Genomic DNA, 27,874 nt, shown 5'->3' on the forward strand with positions numbered 1-27,874 from the left:
ACCGTACATTAGTAAGATATATGTTGTTATGTTTCAGGACACTGACCTTCCGATATGTATGGCCCTCGATGATTAAAGAATTGACTCCTCGGCTCGATTCGGTGTGCAATATGTCCATCATGTTACAACGAAGTTCCAGAATAATATAAATCAAAATTAACTTAGACATAAATGAACAACATTTATAATAATCAGATTTTACCAATGGTATAGTACAGTACGTGACTGTTTAGTAATAATTTACCTGTAAATTTAATTAGGAGCAAATATAAAATCGACGCAATTGGCAAGTTAAATGAAAAAAAATGAAATCGGCGCATATGAAAGAATGAAAATTTTCAAAATCGGCGCATATGAAAGAATAAAAAAAAATCAAAATCGACGCAAATGTCATACGTCCATGGCGATTTACTTAATAATATGTTTTTATGATTAAAATGTACCTATTAACACAACAATTTCAGCATATTTCATTTGAAAATTACCTAGCTGGATATTTTTTCTTTCTGTCTTTGCTTTCAAGTTGGTCATAGCCACTGCAAAAACAAAATAATCATGAAATTTTTTGCCATTATCTAAATAAATCTGTTAGCATAAACTTTAGTATAATAAAAGCCCTTTTTCTAATAACTAAAATGGTCAATTTACCATATTTTCAAACTTTTTATTTTTATTTCTTATCAAATTCTTGTTTAAAAAAAAATATATAATAACTATAAACAACTGTTATACAAGTTAGAGGTTTTCTAGCTATAAAATTAAACCAGGTCTAGCCCACAATGTTCTTCGGTAATGCATGTACCAAGTATGACTGTTGTTTTCCATTCGGTCCGTTGGTTGATATAGTCCAATGTTTGAATTTTGCCTGGTTTTCAGGATTTCCAGCCTTAAGTTTTTTTTCATCAGAGCACGATTATGATTTATTACATTATGAGAATAATAATGCAAGTAATTTTAAAAACATTGCAATATCTTAATATGTATATGAACAAAATGTGTATATATCCATCCATCAAACGCAACATGTTAATGCTTTTATGAACTGTGACAACGAGCAAACAATTTGAATGAAAAATACATAGATATTTTGTGGTTGAATAGGATTTCATCATAAATGTATAAAGGGATGTGTGTTTGTTTGCCTGTCAATAGTGATATGTTCTCAAAAAGAATATAAAACGTACCTTTTAGGTCCTACTCTGAAAAAGAAAATCAAAGTAAAATTTAACACAAGAATCAAATACAGAATAACTAGAACAAAATACAAACAAAAATCCTCCAACCACCCTTTCTTTCAGTGGCACCTTATGCAATTTACTTCTCAAGTATTTTGATATATGCATGAGTCTACGGAAATATGCAGATGACACTTATAGCAACTAGCAAGGTCAGCACATTACACATCTATTTTTTCCCCGTTCTAAAAATGATGCAGATTTATTGCGTCCAGATAAGACAAATATGAAAAATATGCAATAAGCTGGGGAAATAAACAGACAAGCAGTCCGAATTTTAATATACATGTACACTATAGAAGCCATACTAATAACAATCTAGAAGCGACATGAACTATATATATATATTACACTTTAGAAGTATAATATGTATTATACATATATTTTTAGAAGTATAATATGTATTATACATATATTTTTAGAAGTATAATATGTATTATACATATATTTTTAGAAGTATAATATGTATTATACATATATTAGGTTTATTTACAATGTCAGAGGAATTTTTTACTGATGGTACCTAGTCAATCATTTAGTTGTTATGTAAAAATAAATAAAATTGGCGCAATTAGAGGATTATTTTATTGGCGCAAATGATACCTATAGTTTTGAAAATTAGGTGGCGCAAAAGAAGTATTGGCGCAATTAAGTTGTGGCGCAAATGAGTTACTTTTTGGCGCAAAAATATATCGCCCATGCCCACTTGGTCCTCTTGGTACACACGTATAAAACCACTTGAATTGGTTCCTCTTGGAACAAACCTGCATAAAAGCACTTGGTTCCTCTTGGAATAAACATGTATAAAAGCACTTGGTTCCTCTTGGAATAAACATGTATAAAAGTTTCAAATAGTTTGAATTATAATTTAAAGACTTGTTCAGTTCATATACATTGTACGTGCGATTAGTACTAATTTTTTTTATAGTCCGATAGTGTTAAAATCATAACGCAAAATGTTTATCCAAATGTTATCACACTAGACGACCACATGCACTGAATTTAATTTTCTATCCACTAAAATCATAAAAATCACAAACATTGAACTTGACCTTCATTTAGTAACAGGAAACGACATATCGAAATTAAAAAATAAATCGTCAAAGCGTTTTTAACGATAATAAACAGACAATATTTTGCAGACGCTCGCCCGCCCGCCGGACATACCCTAGTCAATAACCTTTAAAAAAACGAAAGTCTCTCCTGTTTCAGATATCGAATTGGTTGGATGCAGGTATCCACATTTCTCATCAATCGGGTTCACAAAGATTTCGTCAAAAGTGTTGCGCGAACTTTGAGTTTGTTCAAGGCTAAATATTCTTAAATATGACAGAAACACAGAACACTAAATCTAAGGGACTCAAATACAGTCCCCCATTCTATAACACAATTAGAAGTAACAGTAAATGCTGTAGCAAACATGTTGACGATTAAATGGACATGCTTGATACAAACCTTATCGACTACATGCTCTCATAACCTTCCTGGAAACATAGATCAACTATATTCTTGTGAAAAAGCGTAAATTTTAGAAAGTAAATTCCATCCACAAACTGTTCAGTTCAGTCATTTCATTCAATTAATACTTTACATTTTATATCGTAATAAATTTTTTAAACACAATAAATTATATTTAAAAAAAAAGAAGGAGAGGAAATTTATAAACCTTTTACATTTTTGAAAGATAAATCACGGTAGGCTATATAAATATTTTAAACATTTCACCGAAGTGGTGATTATAAAATATCAAGAGTAAAATAATAACTAGAGGCTCTAAATGGACTTTGGTCGTTGTGCATATCAAACTAAGGACACATGACAAAATTGTGTTTTGGTATTGGTGATGTGTTTGTAGATCTTACTTTATTGGACATTCTTCATGTTCTTGCTGCTTACAATTATATCTATCTATAATTTGGCCCAGAAGTTACAGATGAAACTGATTTGTAAAAATTTACAAAAATTTACAAAATAAGAAATATGTGTAGTTCTTACTTTGATGTACATTATTGCTGTTTACAGTTTATCTATATCTATGATGGTATTCAAGATAATAACCGAAAACTGCAAAATTTCCTTAAATGTACCAATTCTTGGGCAGCAACCCAACAACAGGTTGTCTGATTTGTCTGAAATTTTCAGGGCAGATAGACCTCGACCTAATAAACAATTTTACTCAATGTCAAATTTGCTCTAAATGCATTGGTTTCAGAGATTAAAGATATAAGCCAAAATCTACATTTTACCCCTATGTTTATTTGTTAGCCTTGGCAACCAGCTTGGTTGGTTGGCCGGGTCATTTTGTAAAAGTTAACGACGACGGAAGACGAGGGACGACGGACGCCAAGTGATGAGAAAAGTAATTATTGATAAACATTAAAATTTTGTATTAAAGTTAAGGTTTTTAAAAAACAGACATATTCATGAGGCACATACCTGGTTTGTCTAGTCAACCAGCAGAACGGTCTGAAAACATGAATATTTGTTAGTTTTAAGCTTTTGTGTCAACTCATAAGAAGAAACGTCTGTACTATTCGAGTTACGACAGATATATAGAACAGGGAGTGCTGCCTCTGGCTTGTTACTATACTCTCAATCTCGACCAGGTGTTAGTCCACGAAAGACGGAGATAATTAAAAGACTATGCAGGCTTAGTAGTATTCGATTTGAGTAAAACACTAGTCAAGATGTACGAAGGCAGTTTGAGGGATAAAATATTGATATCAAGTTATTAACCTTTCTTAAAAAAACTCAAAAACCATTATATACTTTCTTCCTTCTCTGTTATACATGATAAAACCCTGCTTTATGCGAGCAAAACGTATAAAAGCCTTGTTTTACTACATTGCTGAATACTGACGAAAGAGAGATTTCAATGTTAAGAAAATGCTATACACTTTAACAAGTTACTATTATTTTTAAAGTTTATATAATTGTATGATTATTTTTGATTACTAAGATTAAAATTGGCTGCTATTGATAAACAATAATTTATGCTTAAAATAAGACATACAAATGCACAAAGGAAGTGATCCAAAAAATGCAAAAGCGTTGCCGATATATTTCGTTCTGATTAGAAATTCAAAACGGCCTTCTGCAACGGTTTCCTATTTATTTCGTCATAGAAATATATTATGTTGTTTAATATTAGTATTATAATATGATATTAAAAAACAATAAAAAAATATACAATTCTAATCATTTCAAATATTTGTCATTATATTATGATGTTATACATTTCGTTACCAATTGGTTTTTCTACAAAAACGCTTGACATTCTAAATGCAAGTCAACTGACTATGATATATATCTATGATAAATTTAAATGTACACAGTCATATACAAAAAGTTTATATGAAATATAAATATTATAATGTTCAGTCTAATTACTGATACGTCTTTCTTGTATGCTATTGTGTTTAAAACGGATATGAGATACTCAGCCAGTTACATTTTTATTTAATTTAAAAGAAAGGAAGATGTCAAGTCATGTGAATACTGGCCATGCAGCATTGACAAAACTCTAAACATCAACATGTACAAATGTACTAATGTCAATGTAAGCATATACTAGTTAAAGATATAGTGGAAAACCAAGTAGCTTTTATATTCTTCGATATTTCAACTTACCGACAACAGAAACAGCAAAAGATAGTCTTGATCTGAAAGAATTAACAAAAACAATCATCACAACAATTACTGTTCAGAAATGATACATGTACATACCCGGAAACAAGACAATTGACGCATAATACACAAAAATGTTGCATATTACTATACATTTGATTATACTTTCCATTTTGAATTTTCCTCCGGTTTCAGTATTTTTGTAAGTATACTTTTCAATACATTTTCTGAAAATGGCTTAAGTTTGAAATAGAATCAAGGGGAAAATGGTTCGGCCTTTTTCTAAAACATACTCTAAGACATAAGGCTGTGTATTTCTGCATTGTTTCGATATGGTGAGTTAAGCCCTTTTAAACTGAGTGGCAATACTTTGTTCATATGTTGTTCAAAAAATTACTGTCCCTGGTTATGAGAGGGTTATATTCAAAAATGGTTTACCCCTGCTCATTCTGTATTTGTCCATCCCACGTTAGAAGCCTGTATTTCATTTGTTGTTGTTTGTTCATGTCTGCAATATTTCTTTTTCATAAATTGATTTTCGTATACTTTCGGTTGTTATTTTTTTTCTCCATTGAAATGTTTCATATTTTGCATGTCGCAGCCTTCTACATTCTGGTACAGGATTGTGTAAATGTTCGTAAATGTCGCCAACGTCGCCAACATTTACGAAATCATTACTATTCGCCAACGTCGCCAACATCGCCAACATTTATGAACTCAATACTGTTCGCCAACGTCGCCAACGTCGCCAACTTTTATGAACTCAATACTGTTCGCTAACGTCGCCAACGTCGCCAACATTTATGAACTCAATACTGTTCGCCAACATTTATGAAACATTACTGTTCGCCAACGTCGCCAACGTCGCCAACATTTACAAACTCATTACTGTTCGCCAATGTCGCCAACGTCGCCAACATTTATGAAACATCACTGTTTAGCAATGTCGCCTACGTTGCCAACATTTACAAACTGTACTGTTCGCCAACATCGCCAACATTTATGAAACATTACTGTTTGCCAACATCGCCAAAATTTATGAACTCATAACTGTTCGCCAATGTCGCCAACATTTACAAAACTTAATTCTGTTCGCCAACATTTACAAATTCATTCAAATATCGCCAGCGTCACTAACATTGCCAGTATTTATGTAGTCATTACTATTCGCAAACATTTACAAACTAATACTGTTCGCTTGGTTGCAAACATTCAGGAAAACATTACTGCTTGCCATGCAATGTGTATATGTAATATTTGCCAACTTACTGAAGTTTGCCAATTTAGCCGAGTTTGCCAATATTTATTTTTGTATGTTTTATTCACCAATATATCCAACATTATTTCTGAAGTACTGTTTGCACAGTTTGCAAAAAATATTTTTACGTTTTGTTTAGTATGTTTGTAAACATTAAATTTAGATATAAAAATACATATATTATTATAGGTAACAATTTTATGGCGAAAAATTAAATTCGGATTGTATCCGTCCTTGTTTCTGGAAATACACATGTTGTCAACATCCGTTTTCTCTGGAAATATTGACCGCTAACCGTTTACTGAGTCTTAATTTTAAAATAATAGGTGATATAGAACATTATAATGCTGTGAAATGGTATACAGTATGTTCCTTATTTTTTGTAAGTTTTAAACATTAAATACCGACTAAAAAAGGGATTACATTTTAGTTTAAAAGTGATTAGTCCCTAACGTTACATGTAAATGACAAATGTCCATGACCGGCATGTTTCAACTTATAAATAAGAATGTGAGACGTATTCCGTTTTACTACTATTACTATCAGAACACTTAGGGACAAATTAAGACATTTTTAAAAAGGGGTTCCAATTGTTACGCTTAACTTTTGCGTTTTGAAGCCAGACACTTATTTTTTTGAAAATTTTAGTTGGATTAGAAACAGTATAATACAATATTGTATTATATGTCTCTGGTTGGATTATGTTGGCTTGTAGAGAAGAATTTTACAAGCCCGAGAGCAATTTTGCAATCAATGCTGTAGGACTTGTGGATAAACATTAAGACTGGGGTTCCCAACCTAGGGTAAAAGGGGGGGGGGGGGAGGGTCCAACACAGGCACTCGTCTTAGAAAAAATCCTTACCTACATGTATACATATATATATAGGAATTTTTTTTTGAGATGAGTGCCTGTGGGGTCAAAGTTGATGTTTCCATTTAAATGCATAGTTGGGCAAAGTCAAAATAAATGGTTCCTTGCATATATAGCAATATTTATCAACCATGCTGATAATTTTATTGGATAATTTGATTTCAAATGATGTGTCTTGATGTGTAGAATATTCCTGCAAAATTTCTTTGGAAAATCTCAAGTAATAAAAAAGTTATGTTAAAAAAAGATGCCAAAATTGTCAGGAGTGCAACACTTTTTTGTGACATTTTGAAAAAATACTTTTTTTTCAAGACACAGCAAATTGTTTTATGGAGTGATATGCCATAAATTCTTATTTCTTTGAAAACTGTTGTATCTTAGTAATGAATTTAGCTAAAGATGAAGCTTTTCCATTGAACCGTTTTGATACAGATGTGTTTTGAAAAAAAGTTGTGCCATGTCAGGAGTGCAACACAAAAATCAGTATTACTGAGAAAAAGAATGAATTTTGCTCTAATGACATACACCTAAACATAAACAAAAGTCATTACTGTTAAACAAATATGTCCTTTCTAGAATAAATAGTTTATTTACCTGATTATCGATATAAATAATGTGTGAGAGTCAAGTAAATAAGGCCTCCCTATGAGTGTCAGGAGTGCAACTTTGAAGTTTAAAGACTCACACTTAAAAAATGCAAAAGCAAATATATGGTTCTGTTTTATTTTTTAAAAGATACTATACTAGATACAAGATTGCACCCAAAGAGGAGTCTGATAGACGAGGAACTTTTCTTTTAGAACCAAATCTTTGATGTCAGGAGTGCAACACTTTCAAAATGACATTTTCTTGGACTTACATTTCAAGATAATATCACCTCCTGGTGACTTATTTGCATCTAAACATTTTTTCTAACTATTTAGATTACATGTATGAGGTTTAATAAATTCTTAAAGGTAGGTTTCAAAGCAGGACTTAGATCCAAGAATTGTTTTTTGTCACAGGCAAACATATTTTAATGCTAAATATTCAAATAATTTTCAAATTATGGAAGGTAATTGTCTTAAACTTTGTCATTTGATTAGAAAATAGCCATATTTCATTTTACAAGTTATAGAATGGTTTCATCTAACACTTATTAAATCATTATAACTGTTATAACAAACTATTAATTGTGTTGCACTCCTGACATGGATTTACCATTACAAACCATTTATCACATTTTGAGTTCAATTTTAAGACCCAACCTGTAAATGAATGAAAGATAGGAAAAATGGTTGTGAAACTAAGCTTTAGAGTAAATCAGACAGGCTAAGTGCATACAAAGTCAACAATAACTTTAACTTTGAGGAGTAGAAAATTGAGAAAAACATTGAAATAAGATCCTAATCTACATGATCTATAGGACAATCTGGACAAATATAAACAAAGAATAAAGAAAGAAAAACCAACAATGTAACACTTAATTCAAAAGACTTTGACCAGACTTAAAACACATATGAGAAAAGGGAAACAAAACAGAGAAAGTGGCAACAAGAGAGAAGAAGGAAATTGGCACAAGCTGAAAAACTTGCAAAACCAGCAGAAAATTGTCCAGTCATGTAGCAAAAGTACAGATGCACTAACAATACCTAAAGAAATCAGAAAGAGAAGTCAAAGAAAAAGACATTATCTGCCTGACCATTCCAAATCTTGTGCTAAAACAATTGAGCGCATCATATCCACAGCTACACCTAAGTGATTGTCAAGAGTTAATTAGAACTGGTGGCAGCTGTGTACAAGAAATTGATGAGTCTTAAATATGTTGAAGTATAAACAAAGACGAGGAACCCCTTGAATATCTGAAAACTGTTGAAAAGAAAATGACATTTTCAAAGAGTTCCTTAGTTCTAAGTCTTCTTAGGTAGCCTCCATTTTTTTTGAATATGCCAGTTTCTTTTCAAGTTTCCAGATCTATTTTAAGGGTCTCAACTTTGTTTCCATGTCAGCACCACTCAATTTCTAGCACACTTCCATCAGTACTGATAAGTTATTACAACTACCTTGGTTTAGCTGTGGCTATGATGTACTAGTATTCAATTGTTTAAGGGCAAGATTTGGGTTTGTCAGGACAAATTTTCCCTTTGCTTAGTCTTCTTTCTGATTTCTCTAGATGATGTATCTGTACCCGTACTTTTACTTATCGACTGGATATTTTTCTGTGGGTTTGGATTTTTTTTTGGCTTGTGTACATTTATTTTTCTCTTCTGTTGCCAGTCTCTCTGTTTTTTTTTCTCCATTTTTTATATCTATGTTTTTGTTTTTATGTTAAGGTCTTTGTAATTAAGTTTTACATTTCTTGTTCTTTCTTTGGTTATATAATGTCTAGTGTGTCTTTGAGGTGGATCTTCTTTCAGATTTTTTCCTCAATTTTCTGCTCATCAAAATTAAAGTCGATGTTGACTTTGATGGTGTGTTTTGGTCCCTTAGTCTGTCTGATTTTATTCTCAAATAAGTTTGGTAAGTTTAGTTTCATCAACTATCTTTCCCATCTTTTATTTATTTTAAGGTTGGATAAGCTAGATGAACTCAAAATTTGCAAAACTTTCTAAGATAAAAAATATTGAATATGTGCAAAAACCTTTTTGTTGTGGTAAGTTCATGTCAGGTCGGTTCAACAAAATTAACTGTTTGGTAATAACAGTTATAATAATATAATTAGTATTTCATGAAACCATTATAAAACTTTTGAAACTGTAATATGGTTATTTCTCATAAAAATGCAGTTTATGAGAATCAGCTTCCTAAATTTTTAAAATTATATAAATCATCATTCAAGATTTTTTTATTGGGACAAATATATTTAAAAAAAAAATTGCAAGTCCTGGTTTGAAATTCTAAAAGAACATGTTTGTTATACAGGATTGAGTTTTGTTTATTTTTAGGTGTGAGCTAAATTTAAGCAAAAATCATTCTATTCCTCAGTAATATTATTTTTTGTGTTGCACTCCTGACATGGCACAACTTTTTTTCAAAACACATCTGTATCAAAACAGTTCAATGGATAAGCTTCATTCTGAGCTGGAATCATCCCTAAGACATACTAGTTATAATATACATAAGAACATATGGCACATATCATCATATTACAAGTTTCTGTCTCTTTCAAATAAAACTCTTACAAAAAAAAAGTGTTGCACTCCTGACAATTTTGACATCTTTTTTAATGTAATTTTTCTAATGCTTGAAATTTTCGAAAGATATTCAGCAGGATTATTCTACACATCAAGCCACAACATTCAGCCCATTTTAACATTGCAATCACTGCCATTTAAAAAATATAGTAGCGAAATGTGATGAGATGTGAATTTATGTATACAATAAGTGATATGTATGATATAGCTCAAAAAAATATTGTTTAAATGAAAATAAAATGTCAAATCTGAAAGGCATAAATGTATATAAACACTTAATCTAGAAATCATGGTATGTTTCGATGATGTATAAACTATTTTGTTTTGATATATATTGAATGTCAGGAGTGCAACAAGATAGGGGAAATAAAGTACCTTATATAGGTAATAATTTAAAAAAAAATAAGAGTTCAGAAAATTTTTGAAGATTGCAGATCTCTTTTTAAGCTGTCAAACAACAATTCTGATGAATATTTAATGGAATTTAGCTCATAGTTTGGTAACTTACCCTCAATTGTATAAGAATGTGTCAGAAAAATCAATTTAAATATGGTCTGAAGTGCATAAGATGCATAGGGTAAAACAGAAATTACATTCAAATGACAGATTTAGGTCTTTATAATCCAACAATGATGAAAAAATTTAAAAAATCATGAGCATTTTGTTCTAGTTTCTGTATTTTAGTTTGGTTTATAATATGTCAGGAGTGCAACAAAAACAGGGGAAATTGGATGTATATTCTGTTTGATACATCTTTTTTATTAAAAGAATTATCTATCATTTTTTTTCGTCAGTGAATTTAAAAAAGGGTTAATTTTGATAAGAAGAAGGTTTTTTAGCAACTTATTAATGAATTATTTTTTAATTAAAACTTTTGCAATCAACTTTAAATGAATTGATACAAAAAATAGCCAAAAACATTAAAAAAAGTTATAATCAAAGATGAGATTATTAATTTTTGCATTAAAAGTCATGTTTGGATTTCAGCAATCAAATGAGGCGAAAAAAATATTAATATTTGATAGTATTTGTTTGAAATCATATTCCCTAAAGGTATACTTGATTTTTTTTTTTTCAATTGTTTTATGTCAATAAAGTTTCAGAACTTTTCTGTTTCTTTATACTTTTTTATATCCTTTTGGATTTATTAACTTAAATGTATATGTATCAAGATACTGTAAAAGAAAATGGACTAAAACAATGTTGAAATTTGACCAAAAAAAATAAATCTGGACCATTTTTTTTGACTTTGCCCAGTTATATATATTAAGGCATTTAAAGAGTCTTTTTTTTTGCACTATTTTAATTTTTAAAGCCCAAAATGTTGATAGTTGAAATTTTTGAATTTTAACGTCAAAATTTTACACGCAAAGATGAGTATAGACCTTACCTTATTGTATATTATAATATACATGCTATTGTTATGAAACTTTGTAATTAGTGCTATAATTTATTAAGCTTTGGTCATACCAAGTTCTTTTAAAATTTTACAACTCTTTATATTCTATTAGGTTTGAGACCACAATTGTCGTCTCTTGATTTTCGTTGTTTACAAATATAGTCCCTAGTGTTTTACAGTGGGTTACTTGCCATTAATTTTTATATGCCTTCCAAAATAATTTTCCATGTTTAATGCCTCAAATTGCAAGTAGGGGGGTTAAATTACACTAAAAATTAGCACTTTGGAAGCTGTGAAAAGATTTCAAGACGCCAGAAACATGAAATTGTCCATATTTGGAGTTAGAGCCAATGAAGTTTTCTATAATTTTTCTATAATTTGTCACAAAAATAGTACAACACACTGTAAAAGTTTCTTTGAGAAAGCGCAGGTGGGATTTTTTTTATTTTCATTTTTGTTTTAAAAGAAATGCACTGCAAAATAAGTGTGGTCTTGGACATAATGGGACTATTAACTGATTAAAAATGCAGTCATGCTCATTAACTGTTCTATTTACTATTAATTATTAATAATAAAATTTAAGGTATTATACTTTTATTTGAGATAATAAATGAGATTTTTGTGAGTTTATACAGTATTTATATTAGGCTATGTCCTATATACATGGTATGCCGCAATGATATACATGTAAAAGGGTGGTAAAGGGTGTTTTTTTTAACGTTTTCTGCCTTTTTATTTTCGGTTTTTATGTTCATTAATAAAGGCTGCATGATCTTGAAGAACGACTCAATAATTACTTTTGGTACTTTTTTCTTTAATATATACAGCTATTTTTGTCATGCTTTATTTTTTCCGACCTTTATTTTTCGTGCAACGTTTTTGAGATTTTTATTTCATGTGTTTGCGTGTTTAATACCCCCCCTTTTACCTGTTACATGAGGGTAGTAAAGCCTTTACTACCCTCATGTAACAGGTAAAAATCAAATAATTTTATTTAATTTTTCTGACGACAATTTTTTTAGGGTAGTAATCAACCTAACACCACAGAAACAACTTTCTTTGCATTTATAACTGTTACCATTTATAACATTTTTTATATGAAAGCATATTGTGAAGCTGAACCTGCTTTTGATTGAAGATTTTTTTTAACATATATATCTTGGGAGTTTCATAGCACCATTTTATTTTTATTAAATTTATTTTGAGAGTTATGGCCTTAACTTAAAAATTGAATTCTTGGTGTACTTTGATATACCGAATTTAACTGTTAAATTTAAATTTTAATTTTAGGTCCGGTTTTTAATTTGGTTGAAAGTGATAAAGAAAATGTATACAACAAAAATTATCAGCAAGACCATTTAAAATTATTGGTGGATTCAGGGGAGGGTTACAGGGTTGGAACTCCCCATTTTTTTTTTGGCCGATTAATGCATTTGAATGGGGACATAAAGTTGGAACCCCCCTTTGTTTTGTGTTGGGAACCTCCCTTTTAAAATGGCTGGATACTCCCCTGAAAATAATTTGTATGCCCCATTTATGGGCATTATGTTTTTTGGACTGTGCGATCGTTTGTTCATTTGTTTCTCTTTAGGTAAAAGGTTTGGTTATAATAGTTTTAGATGAAATTGTATTGCAATTAACTTTGAACACAAGTTTCTTATGATATGATCTTTTTAATTTTAATGCCAAATTAAGAGTTTTTATTTTAATTTCACGGTCCACTGAACAGTTTAAGTTTAAAGTATTGGTTTGTTTCTTTAATCAGCATTAGTTTTGCAAATTAGTTTTACTCACTGTTTTTGTTATTTGTGAAGATTTGATGTTTGTTTTTTTATTATATCATTGCAAGTTACAAAGAAGTTTGAATTTTGTTTCAGTCTAATGATTTAGGGCAGGGTTATGGTCCTTAGACTTTTGAAAATTCACTGAAATAATCAGTTTTCCTCACCTTTTTTGTTATATTTGAATATATGGATTTGATAATTAGTATATAACTTTATCATACCAAGTAACAGTTAAAGTTTAAATTTTGATTTTGTTTGATAATTTTGTGCAGAGTAATGGTTGTTGGGCTTAGAAAATTATCTGAAATAATCAGTTTTAAACACTTTTTTGTCATGCTTAAATACATTAACTTGACTTTTGTTTTAAGGTTTACAATTACAAGTTATAAATCAAATTACAATTTTGTTTCAATACAATGATTTTTTTAAATCGTAGGGGATTTTGCATTGCCATGCAATACTCACAGAATGCTTGTTTTACGCCCATTTATGGGACATACAGTCAGGGGTACTACTTGTACAAGTTATCTTTATTTACTTTAAGAAGTAAAAGAAATACACCTTATCGCTATTTGTCCGCCATTTTTGGATATTACACAGGTTCCCGTAAAATTTTTACGTCATAAAACAAAATATCTGACGCCACAATGGAAAAGTGATTGTTGTATGCGTCAAAAGGTCGAGCACAAAAATCATGCTCGAAACCTGAAATCCAGCATTTTGATTGGTTGATCCTTGAGTCTGAGTACGTGCTCGAAAGTTTTATTACCACAAGACAAGATGTATATACACATATAAGTAAATAAATAATGTTTGAATAATCTCCCCTTAATTTTCTTTAAAATTTACTTGTATAAGCAAATTTTTCTTACAATCCCAGAAAAGTTATTAAGTTTTGTGGTGTAAATTCATGCCTTTTATGATTTTTTCCATGCTGCTGATTTTTTTTTTATTAGAGTTTAATGTTTCATCTTATTAATTGAACAAAGAAACTGATTGGGCAAAGATCTTTTAAAAGTATTTGGGCAAGGCCTAAACAAATTGCTTCTTGGGGGCTTGTAAATGAGCAGTGTTTTGAAGATAACAGACAAATGGGATTTTAATTGTCTATGAAATTACACTTAAGGTGGTACCTAACACTACAGGGAGATAACTCTGTAAAATCAGCTTTACATTTTATTTATGTTGTGTTGTAAAGGGAATATTAAGCTTCTCAGTGATTAAAATTGGTGTTTGTTAAACTGCTATATAACCAGTGTAATTTTTCTGATAAAACAGTTGGTTCAAAATTTTTGAAACTTTTATATTTTTGTTAAAGGGTCAAAGTAAATACTTTGTCCAAATTTTATGAAAATTAAACGAGCCAAATTAATTTTAGTGAAAGTGTTGGGTACCACCTTAAATGATTAGTAAAGACATTTGTAAAGGGCAGATAATTTAAAATTTTATTAGAGTAAAGAAATCATAAGAATTCAATACAGAAGATAGGATGACTTTTTTCTTTTACAAGTAAAAATATCTTTATGTTTAAGGGACATAACTCGACTGACATATTATGGTATATTGTTAAAAGTTTGTTTTTATGTTTGTTTTGTTCGTTTTTAAAATGTTTGACATTAACTTAAAAACGCTTTAACCAATATGAAAAGAACTTTGGTGAATTATTTTTATATATATTGCCATGAGTTTTTTTTTTTTATAATAATATACCTGATTTTCCGTTTCCTACTTTTATTTATTAAAAAAGGGGAGATTATCCAGTTTATGGACTATAACCTTAAAAATAGTTTTACCAACTTGCAAGAAACTGTGGTGAATTGTTTGATTTTATGAGCTTCCTTTTGATTTTTATACATTTTATACTATACCTTTTTTGATTTATGGGGATTTATTTTATACAAAAAGTGTGATTTTTAAGTTTTTCGGACAGTTACTGAAAAATGCTTTTTTTCCTACTTTTATTTATTATTTATTAAAAAAGGGGAGATTATCCAGTTTATGGACTATAACCTTAAAAATAGTTTTACCAACTTGCAAGAAACTGTGGTGAATTGTTTGATTTTATGAGCTTCCTTTTGATTTTTATACATTTTATACTATACCTTTTTTGATTTATGGGGATTTATTTTATACAAAAAGTGTGATTTTTAAGTTTTTCGGACAGTTACTGAAAAATGCTTTTTGGATTTTTTTAAACTTTATATTTATTGATGTAAGCTTTCTTATACATTTTATACTATACCTTTTTTGATTTATGGGGATTTATTTTATACAAAAAGGGTGATTTTTAAGTTTTCGGACAGTTACTGAAAAATGCTTTTTGCATTTTTTTAAACTTTATATTTATTGATGTAAGCTTTCTTTTGGTTTTTATAAATTGAAGATTTTACCCTTCTGAGTAATTGTGAGATTTTATTTATAAAAAGGGTTGATTTTCAGGTTTTGGACAGTATCCTTAAAGTGCATAAAGAAGTTTTTATTAAGATTTGATGACTGATTTTTATTTATTATTATTAAGATAACCTTTTTTTAGTTTTTTTTATAAATTTTCTTATAAAATGTTGAAACTTTATTTTTTTATGGTTGATATAGTGTGTTTGTGTTATGTTATATAACTTTTGATGAACTTCTTTGTACCATTGTAATTTTATGGTGTTTAAGAAAAAAAAAATCTTGAAATTTTGACAAAAGATTTACAAAGTATTGCCCAACAGCATACTTAGTATTGCCCAACAGCATACTTAGTATTGCCCAACAGCATACTTAGTATTGCCCAACAGCATACTTAGTATTGCCCAACAGCATACTTAGTATTGCAACTGCACTGTGTATTGCACAACAGCAAGAAATCTTTAGTTGAATATAAATTTAATTTATATAATTACTATATAAAATTGTCTATTTACATGGTTTACTTTAACAAAGATGTAATCTGAAACTTGTAGGTAAAATTTTACCAGACATGGCTACAATTATAATTGGAATATGTATTTTTTTGTAAAATATGTTTTTTGAGCCTGTCCGCCTGACAATCAAGATGGCAGACATGGTAAAAAAAAGTACACAGTGTAAAATGCAAATTTTGTCTTATTATCTAGTTATTAACTGTAATGAATTGAGATATTCTGACAAGATCAATGTTGGAGAGTAAGTGTTCTGAGTCTGTAGAATATGCACTTAGACTAAGGTCAACAGCACAGGCTCTTTAAAGCCTATAGTTATTTTAAAGTTAAAGAATTGAATGCTTTTTACATTTTATTTTTATACAGATATATAATGTTACGAAGATATAAATGTTTGTCATATGTACATGTTATTGACCTTATTTTTATTGTTGAGTTTCTGCTTTTTATTTTTAAAGCACTTGTTACATTTTATAATGATGTTTAAATGGGTATTAGTAGGCTGGTAAGTGTTTTTTGAAGATTTTTGTATTCCTTTTTGGAAACTATTTATGGGCTATAGCTATTTACTCATAAAAAATGTAGCACTATTTAGTTTCTGGATAGGTTGCAATTGTTCAACTTGATTAAACTATTACTTTTTAGAGATGGTATAAGATTTGCATGAATTTTTTATTTCACAAAAGATGGTCAAGTATATATTCCTTATATTTTTAAGTATTGATTGTCATTATGAGTTTTTTATTTATTCTTATTTTTATATGTTTTTTTAATGATTGAATGTTGGCAATTTTAAGGCAAACAAGTGGTACTTGTTTGAAAGACTCTTTAATAAACTGTAGAAACAGGGGTACTTGTTAAAACCATTTGGAAGTTGTGGAATTTGGCTAACAGGATTATGGGATTATTTAAGAAAAAAAAAGAAGATGTGGTATAATGATTGCCAATGAGACATCTTTCCACAAGAGACCAAAATGACACAGACATTAACAACTTAAGGTCACCGTACAGCCTTTAACAATGAGCAAAGCCCATAACACATACTCAGCTTTAAAAGGCCCTGATGAGACAATGTAAAACAATTGAAACGAGAAAACTAAAGTCCTTATTTATTTTAAAAAATAAAAGAAAATATATCTATATCCGATATTCCTTCTGAATAACTAGGTTTTGTTAGCTTTAAGGAATGACAACATTTTTGTGTTTTGTATAGTATATTACCATAAAAGGTTTGTTATCAAATACCTTATTGTCCTAAACATTACATATAAAAAGTTTGCATGTTGATTTATTTTTGAATTATGTCTTTGTATCAATGATGAAATTTAGTTAATGTAATGACTGGTTTGTGATAATGAAAACCCTGGTGTAATAATTTTTTAGTAATAGAGATTTTTTTTATTTGAACTAAATGCAGTGTTACAAACACAAGCGAAACTAAGAAGATGTTATATTTAAATAACATTAAATATATTTTTAGTTGGCAAACCTTCATTATGTTTAGATAGTATGCAAACAGTGGTACTAAACAGGGGTACTGTTTAGAATGTTGGCGACGTTAGCGAACAGGGGTACTGGTCAGAATATTGGCAACGTTGGCGAACAAGGGTACTGTTCAGAATGTTGGCAAACAGGGGTACTGTTCAGAATGTTGGCGACGTTGGCGACGTTGGCGAACAAGGTTACTGTTCAGAATGTTGGCGACGTTGGCGACATTGACGAACAGGGGTACTGGTTAGAATGTTGGCGACGTTGGCGACATTGGCGAACAGGGATACTGGTAAGAATGTTGGCGACGTTGGCGAACAGGGGTACTGGTTAGAATGTTGGCGACGTTGGCGACGTTGGCGAACAGGGGTACTGGTTAGAATGTTGGCGACGTTGGCGACGTTGGCGAACAGGGGTACTGGTTAGAATGTTGGCGACGTTGGCGAACAGGGGTACTGGTTAGAATGTTGGCGACGTTGGCGACATTGGCGAACAGGGGTACTGGTTAGAATGTTGGCGACGTTGGCGACGTTGGCGAACAGGGGTACTGGTTAGAATGTTGGCGACGTTGGCGACGTTGGCGAACAGGGGTACTGGTTAGAATGTTGGCGACGTTGGCGACGTTGGCGAACAGGGGTACTGGTTAGAATGTTGGCGACGTTGGCGACGTTGGCGAACAGGGGTATTGGTTAGAATGTTGGCGTCGTTTGCGACATTGGCGAACAGGGGTACTGGTTAGAATGTTGGCGACGTTGGCGAAGTTGGCGAACAGGGGTACTGTTCAAAATGTTGGCGACGTTGGCGAACAGGATACTGTTCAGAATGTTGGCGACGTTGGCGACATTTACGAACATTTCCCCAATCCTGTACCAGCCTGGCCTTCTATAGCCATTTACATGTATATGGTTTGTTCTCACGATTGGAGGTCATACGATTGCCCATAATTTTGGTAACATCTACTTCATACGAATTAAAAAAAAATGGTCGTCTCATTTGCAATCATACCACTGAACCGCACTTTTACATTAAACGGTTTTGTAACGATCTAAATGTTAATACAATTTTTTTTTTAAATAAACAGTATATATTCATTAATAACATTTAGTCCATATCGAGTTTTTCTCTTTCTTAAACGTTTGTATCCTCTATAATGTCTTTTTTGCAATCGGTTATCATGTTAATTGATAAATTGCTGTTGCATAATACATGTAATATCAAGATTACACCCGCATTAATTTTGTTTTTCATTAGGGGACAATCATTTGATATTTGGGGGGGGGTGGGGGGGGGGGGGCAGGAGGATTTGTTTTGGATCGGTTATTTATTTTTGGAAACTGAGAGCTAGGACCGATTATTCGTTTCTCCACTATTGAAGCAATATTTTTCATTTTCATTAAAGCAAGGGACTGATTATTCAGTTTCACAACTATATTTATGATTTTCGAAAAACATACAATTTTTAAAATATTTGTTAATTATGAATAATACATTGTACATGTTGTATAGTCAAGTTATTGTGTACCATTTAATCAAAACTGATCATTATCCCCTGCAGATATGTTAAGATTCAAGATTTTATGCATAACCTCAGACACATACTTGTGTACAAGAGGACAATATATACAAACATATTAAGATAATACATAGCGAGACAGGACAAACGAAACACAAATACATAGTATATATATTATAAAAGACAATTGGTATAATTAGATTAAGTATTTAATACATTTCTCCATGAAATGAATTATTTCAATTCATACATACATACATACATACATACATACATACATACATACATACATACATACATACATACATACATACATACATACATACATACATACATACATACATACATACATACATACATACATACATACATACATACATACATACATACATACATACATACATACATACATACATACATACATACATACATACATACATACATACATACATACATACATACATACATACATACATACATACATACATACATACATACATACATACATACATACATACATACATACATACATACATACATACATACATACATACATACATGTACATACATACATACATACAGTGGAGATCAGTTCTAACCTCTCATAAGAACTGTCAGAATAATCTGTCATAGAACTGTTCTAACCTGTCCTAGAACAGTTCTAGCTAGAACAGTTCTACCCTAGAACTGTTCTAGGTAGAACTGTCAGGATCAGTTCTAGGTAGAACTGACTAAATCAGTTCTAGGTAGAACTGTCAGGATCAGTTCTAGGGTAGAACTGTCTAAAACTGTTCTAGGTAGAACTGACCAAATCAGTTCTAACTGTATAACTGTCAGCAGAACTGACCAAATCAGTCAGGACTGAAGAACAGTTCTAAATGACGTCACTGCAGAAAGGGCACTTTAGAATTTAGAAGAAAAAATCAGTTCCAATTACTTTACTATATATAATAGCGGATTTTTCTATATTTTTACTGATCAAAATTTACATGTACAAATATCGAAGTGGATAGGAGGTTATCCAACTCATCGGAGAAATATTTTTATAAGATTGCAAATGAAACATCATTGTTTACGTTTCTTCGTTCCCCGTGTTTAACAGTCTCTTCATAAATATAACTCTGCATTTAATCACAGGAATCGGAAGTTCTATCAATAAAATTCTGTAAATAATAAGGTCGACTATCAATAGAGCTTCTCGTAGAGAAGCGACAGGAATGCAACGCATTTTTCAAGGATTGTCCTAAATCTATATTAAAACACTTATCAGCCCGGTTTAAAGTTTTGAAATCGACTCTTGGGTAGTTACACTTAATAAATATCATGTTTTTATGTACTTACCCCGGCTTTTATAGAAGTTTTCCACAGTTATTCCCTTTAGAGCCCTGCCACAGAATCCATGATGTAGAAACCGGAAGTGTAGGACTGCAGTGAATTTTTGAGGTCAGTATTATTAAGTTATTTCTTTTAATAAATTATTTAAACACCTTTCAATTAATCTAACTATTTTACTTTAATAAAATATAAATTTGAAAATAGTTTTCAATTGTTTGTTGTATTTATTTAGTCTGGGTTGAAATTTTAACAAGGGAGTTGTTGAGTAACACAACGTGAAAAATGTCCGGAAAAGTTCGTCCGGGAATGATTTGTGCATTATACTGACCTCAAAAATTCACTGCAGTCCTACACTTCCGGTTTCTACATCATGGATTCTGTGGCAGGGCTCTAAAGGGAATAACTGTGGAAAACTTCTATAAAAGCCGGGGTAAGTACATAAAAACATGATATTTATTAAGTGTAACTACCCAAGAGTCGATTTCAAAACTTTAAACCGGGCTGATAAGTGTTTTAATATAGATTTAGGACAATCCTTGAAAAATGCGTTGCATTCCTGTCGCTTCTCTACGAGAAGCTCTATTGATAGTCGACCTTATTATTTACAGAATTTTATTGATAGAACTTCCGATTCCTGTGATTTAATTCATGGAAATTTAATCTTAATTTACCTTGTTTGCCTTGGATTTACATTCATGACTTAGGATTCTGTTTTGACAAATGTTCAAACGAAAATTGTACAGTGGATGGATTATGGGATTAATGAAATCAGTGTTGTTAAACGTAAAAAAAACTATGTACATTTGCATTAGCTCGTTGCCAAACTTATCCATAACGATTATGAATAATATCTCAATCTGAAAGTCTGAAAAATATACTCGATTGAACATAAATGAAATATTTGCCACTGGACGTTAGGCTACAAACAAAACCAATCATTTGTCCTTCTTCAAATTATGTATTAACAGTATAGTCAGTATACTATTCCAAGTCTAAGAAGAGAACTTCTCATACATGTACTTTTCATTTTAAAATAAAGTATATGAATCAGTCATGTGAGTGTTGGATTATGCCGTTAAATAGTTTTGTTTAAAAAAAACATCATGAACTACTGTCTTAAAAGTCACTTTTGTGACGGTTCAATATTTTTAATAATTTAAGTTTGGATGTAACGGGTCTTCTGACGTTATTTTGTTATCAACACCCATAGACACAAGTTAGTCATGTGAACACAACATCATCAACGTTTTTTTATGTTTTGCCAAGGTTTAAACATTTTGTTAAAATGAAATTTAGAATTAAATTATAAGAAATGACTGTAATATTTTTTCTGTCTATTATATTATACATGTATATATATAACGTAAAAAATGTGGTGCACACTGTTAAAAAACCCTCTACGCGCATTTATCAGTGTGCACCAAATTTTTTATGTTTTTTCTTCATAGACAGAAAAAATATTACAGTCATTCCTTAAATAGTAATATTATCGATACAGAGAGGAAATAATGGCGCTCTGATGTGGATAAAATTTGGTGTCCTCTTTATCATACAATATCTGTCCTGACTTAGAAATATTATTGGTTTACAATGAAGCCATATATATTTACATGATAAAGAATATATAGATATAGGAAGATCATGAAGATGTGGTGTTAGTGCCAATGAGACAACTCTCCATCCAAATAACAATTTGAAAATAAGTAAACCATTATAGGTCAATGTACGCGCTTCAACACTGAGCCTTGACTCACACCGAACAACAAGCTATAAAAGGTCCCATATGTTCAGTTTTGGTTGATGCAGTTAAATAATTTTGTTATTAAAACGACTCAGTCTGATATATCGAAACTTCTGAAATATGTTAACAATTCAATATTTTGAATAAAAAGAGGACACGCTGTCATTTGAATTATACAATCCATCGTGATCGGTTGTTGTCTGCTCTATGGTTGGGTTGTTGTTGCCCAGACACATATTTTTGTTCCATGAGTCAGTCTGAGGTATGAAAACTAGCTGATGTTTGTTTCTGATGCGATATTTTGAATAAAAGTAGGAAATGATGGCACTCTCAATCAATGCGAATTTTTTTTGTGGTTGTTGATTTCCAATATTGCAGTTATTTATGAACTACAGTCCCTCTTGACCTAAAATTCTAACTGATGTACTGTCCAACTATATAGACTTGCATAAACAAAAAGAAAATATGGTCATTTTTGGTTGATGCGGTCAAACGAATTTATTACACAACTCAGTCTGAAGTATGAAAACTACTGATATTTGTTTACAATTCAATACTTTGAATAAAAAGAGGATATGCTGGCACTATAAATTCATGCAAACAAAATTTTGAAGTCATTGTTTTCCAATATTGCTGTAACTTGTATATTATAGTCCCTCTTGACCTAAAATTATAACTGAATTACTGTGCAGCTATATACTAAGCAGATTTGTAGAAAGAAAGAGCAAATAAGGTCAGTTTAGATTGGTGCGGTCAAAATATTTTATTACACGACTCAGTCTGAAGTATGAAAATTACTGATATTTGTTTACGATTCAATACTTTGAATAAAAAGAGGTCATGCTAGCACTTTAAATTCATGTGAACAAAATTTTGAGGTCATTGTTTTCCAATATTGCTGTAACTTGTATATTACAGTTCCTCTTGACCTAAATTTATAACTGAATTACTGTGCAGCTATATAGATTTGCAGGAAGAAAGAGCAAATAAGGTCAGTTTAGATTGATGCGGTCAAAAGATTTTTGTATAACAGGTCCGTCCGAGGTATAAAAACTACTTGTAAAAAGATATCACATTTGTTTACAATTCAATATTTTAAATAAAAAGAGGACATGCTTAGGTACTATAAATTGAGTGCAAATAAAATTTTGAAATCATTAATGTTTTCAAATATAATTGGTATCCTTGCCTAAAGATAAACTGGATTCCTGCAGTTTGCAGCTAAATGTATTTAGATTTATATGATGAAATCAAATATGATCAGTTTAAGTTAATAGTGGCTCAATGGCAGATCCAGAGCGGTGGGGGGACCCCCTTTTTTTACGATCAATGCATTTGAATGAGGCCATTTAGTTGGACCCCCCCCCCCCCCTTTAAAACTGCTGGATCCGTCCCTGGTGGTTTGGGCCAGAATAACATATTACACAAAGATTAAGGTCAGATAATTTTTTTTATGTATAATGAGCTATCCTGACTTCCCAAATGACAAATGTAAAACAATTGAAATAAAAATCCCCCCCCCCTTTTTCCCAATATTAACGGCTTAATCTATGTTCAAAAATGAAAGAAAAACAAATAATTTATGTAACACATCAACAAAAGAAAATCACTGAATAACAGGCTCCAGACTTGGAACAGCCACATACATGCAGAATATGACGGGGTTAAACATGTTCTCTTGTCGACGAAAAATTTGAAATAAAACCGGCAAAATAGCAAAACTCTTTATAATATTAATCGCTATTTTGCCGAAGCCTTTATATTTAGACAAAGAGTTCTTCAAACTTATAAACCAATTCTAGACGTAGAATTTATAAATCAATTTTAGCCGTCGGATTTAAAAATTTGGGCTGGGCTACGTTTACATGGTGCTGGATTAGTCCGCATGCTGTATATATGTTACTGTTATATAAATTATTATAATAACTACCTACGTATACTGATTTTATGAGTGCTCCGTGTGTAAGGGTTAGGGTGCAAATAAGGGTGCAAATTGGAACTACGCTATAGAAGCGAAGCTCCTGCTAGAGGAGGAAGATAAAGACTAGGTAACAGAGTAAAATAATACTGTGTTCCGGTGAAGAAAATAAAAAAATAAATCAATTCTAGCCGTAGAATTTATAAATCAATTCTAGCCGTAGAATTTATAAATCTATTCTAGCCGTAGAATTTGTAATCAGAACTGTTCTAGAAGTAGAACTGACTAAAACTGTTCTAGAGTAGAACTGTCAGGATCAGTTCTAGGTAGAACTGTCCAAATCAGTTCTAGGGTAGAACTGTCAGGATCAGTTCTAGGTAGAACTGTCCAAATCAGTTCTAGGTAGAACTGACCAAATCAGTTCTAGCTAGAACAGTTCTAACCTAGAACTGACTAAAAGGTGTCAGGCTGACAGTTCTACGTACTGTCCTAGAACAGTTCTCCTGACAGATTCTGACAGATTTAATGAGAGGTTAGAAGTGATCTCCACTGTACATACATACATACATACATACATACATACATACATACATACATACATACATACATACATACATACATACATACATACATACATACATACATACATACATACATACATACATACATACATACATACATACATACATACATACATACATACATACATACATACATACATACATACATACATACATACATACATACATACATACATACATACATACATACATACATACATACATACATACATACATACATACATACATACATACATACATACATACATACATACACAGTATTACAGTTTGGTTTTATCTATCTAGCCTCCTTCAAAAGTACTGTAGGAAATTTATTTTCAAACTACCAAAGAACAAACCATTTATTTTTGTGATTATCAAATCCTCCTGGCCCCCCAGAATATCAAATGGTCGTCCCCTTAGTACGTTGATGCTACCTTTTTTCTGTTTTAATAAGTTACAAAAAAGACTTATTTTTAGTTATACACTGATCTACATACCAATGTACACATACAACAGCAATCCTCATTATCTAAAATATTAAGTAAAGTATTTAAGTAAGATTCCGGAAAATATTATTACTTAAATTAATATGCAAGTGTTATATTAAAATTTTGTCTTTGGCAATTCATAATTTTACTATAACAACTCGTACAAATGTATATTATAATTTAATGATCAAATAGGCGTTGAAATGTTGTTGTTGCATAAAAATTTATGTTTGAAAATTGCAAATATAAATATAGAAACCACAATACATTACCATTTTGGCTAATATGTATGGTCATTTTGGTCATATTTTAAAACCCTTCACACGTTTCAGTACATACATGTATGCATCTTTACCGTACTGGCAACACTCAAAATTGTGTTCGATGGTAGACATGCTGATTTCTACATAGCGTTTTATACACGGTTTTATTATTCATACAAATGGAAACATATATTTGTCCGATACGAAACTTTTGTGCAACAAGAGGATAATGAATATACATTTAGGTACACATTTAAACACCAATGCATTATGTATAGACATCCTGTATGAAACAATCCGTATGGAATGTACACGGAATATAGTAGGAAAATTGCTTTTAATTCCTACCAGAAAAGAGTGATATTCTAGTCAGACAGTAGTAGGATTCCACACGGAAAATAGCCGAAAAATTTAAATTAGCAGGAATTTCTTAGTAGGAATATTGTATATTCCTACCAGGAATATGCAAATTAGCAGGAATAATTTGGTAGGAAAATAAAATTCCTACTAGAATACCTGGTAGGAATTTTTCAAAATTCCACCCAGAAAAAAATATTTTCTGGTAGGAATCTAAAAATATACAAAATGTAAGTGTATATTCAAAAATACACAACTGGTTTTCTGTGTACAAAAACATCAGACCAGAACAAAAATCGAACGTGATCTGTAACTCGTCATGAAAAAAAAACCACCAAATATTTAATCAGTACCTTTAGATCAAACATAGAGAAAAAAGTGTCAGACAGACAGACAAGTAACACGTCCAACTAATCCCCCGGTTTTGTCATCGGTTTATCTTTCAACATCCAAACATGCCATTTTTCAAGCAAAATTTTCATTTATATCATTATACATAATTCATTTAAAAAATGATGTGTAGTAGTCCAGAGGCAGATTAAGGGGATACCAGGGGGACCCTTTCATGGGGAAACATTTGGCTGTTTTAACATGTTTAAGGGAATCACTGATGCATGACCGGAGCGGGTCCCCTCTTAAGCAGTCAGTAGGCCCCCACTTATAAAAAAAAAACCATTCCGGATCGACCACTGAGTACGCAGAAGTACATATATTAAGTACGCAATGGTGTGAAACTCGACATACATATTGAGTCATACATGTATATATATATTTTATGTATTTAAAACTAAAGTACACACATTCACATGATTCTGTCACCGAGACTTCAAATTTACAATCGCGATCGAATTTATGCCATACACATCAACACCGCTAACAAAATGTGGTTAAGAAAGTGTAGATATCATAAAATATGAATTACCTGTCATGATGGTAGGATCTTATTTACTTCCTCATACCTGTTACGTAGAAGAGGTTTATTTATAGAAAATATACTATTATCGAAAGCTACCGTTTAAATAAGTTTCCACCAGGAAATAAACTAAATAAAGTATTTCAAATTATAGTATTTTCCGTTGCTACATTGTAAGTACACAAACATATAGATAATTTCTTCAAAATAGTGAACATTTTGAGTCAGGATCCACATTCCAAATGTTACACGGATATAATTAATATATAAATGGATGAGGGTCTGAATGGGGGGGGGGGGGGGGGGGGGGCTGTTATTCTGTTAACATTTAATTTTCACCCCTTTATTCTCTAATCTTCAAAAAATAGGTCTATTCTTTAAAAGTGATTTTTTTCGCATTATTCTCAATATTTTTTTCCCCAGTTTTTTTTTTATCTTTAAAAAAAAAGAAGAGTGAAAACATTCTTTTAAATGAATGAGAAAGGTGATTCCAAACAACAGCAATGCTTTCATTTGTTTCTCAGCAATTACGTGTTGATGTGTATTGTTCTGCATGATTAAAGTGCTAGTTCCTTGAAAACAACTCCAAGTTCTCATCAGTTCTTTCCAGTGATTTTGACTACATATAAGAAGATGTGGTGTAATTGCCAATGAGACAACTCTTCAAAGAGACCAAATGACACAGAAATTAACAACTATAGGTCACTGTACGCTATTTAACTATGAGCAAAAGCCAACCGCATAGTAAGCTATAAACAGGGGCGGATTCAGGTTTTTTTGAAAGAGGGGCCGTAGTTTGTAAAGATCGCCGAGCGGAGCAAGGCAAACACAAATTTTTGCCTCTTTTTTGGACTAAAAACATAAAATAAGTGAAATATGCACTTTTTAAACGGTTCCTGGCGTGGGCATGCATATTTTGTAGTTGATGGTAAGGTGTAAGGGTTGGACATTTTAGATGCTGTATCTCCCTATTAATTTCTATCATTAAATGATAGTTTGGATCCAAGAGCTTATGTACTGATACATTTTAATGTGTGATTTGTCA

The 27,874-nt window shown here is 31.2% G+C and overlaps 1 protein-coding gene across 2 annotated transcripts in view; it reads right to left on the minus strand.

The window, feature by feature from the left end:
- The window catches only part of LOC134696584 (uncharacterized), a 73,011-nt gene extending 46,129 nt beyond the window's left edge, over positions 1-26,882 (minus strand). Inside the window, exons 1-6 of one of the 2 annotated variants that reach the window (XM_063558443.1) lie at positions 26,839-26,882; positions 25,306-25,337; positions 4,866-4,897; positions 3,672-3,701; positions 1,185-1,199; positions 486-536 (exon numbers count right to left, since the gene is read on the minus strand). In XM_063558443.1, coding sequence (XP_063414513.1) covers positions 486-536; positions 1,185-1,199; positions 3,672-3,701; positions 4,866-4,897; positions 25,306-25,337; positions 26,839-26,845 — 167 coding nt within the window. In that variant the 5' untranslated portion in view covers positions 26,846-26,882. The remainder of the gene's footprint in view (positions 1-485; positions 537-1,184; positions 1,200-3,671; positions 3,702-4,865; positions 4,898-25,305; positions 25,338-26,838) is intronic. The other variant, XM_063558444.1, reaches the window with a different exon arrangement.
- Between the last annotated feature and the right edge of the window lie 992 nt (positions 26,883-27,874).

Source organism: Mytilus trossulus, chromosome 14, assembly GCF_036588685.1.
Source record: "Mytilus trossulus isolate FHL-02 chromosome 14, PNRI_Mtr1.1.1.hap1, whole genome shotgun sequence".
NCBI classification, from domain to species: domain Eukaryota; kingdom Metazoa; phylum Mollusca; class Bivalvia; order Mytilida; family Mytilidae; genus Mytilus; species Mytilus trossulus.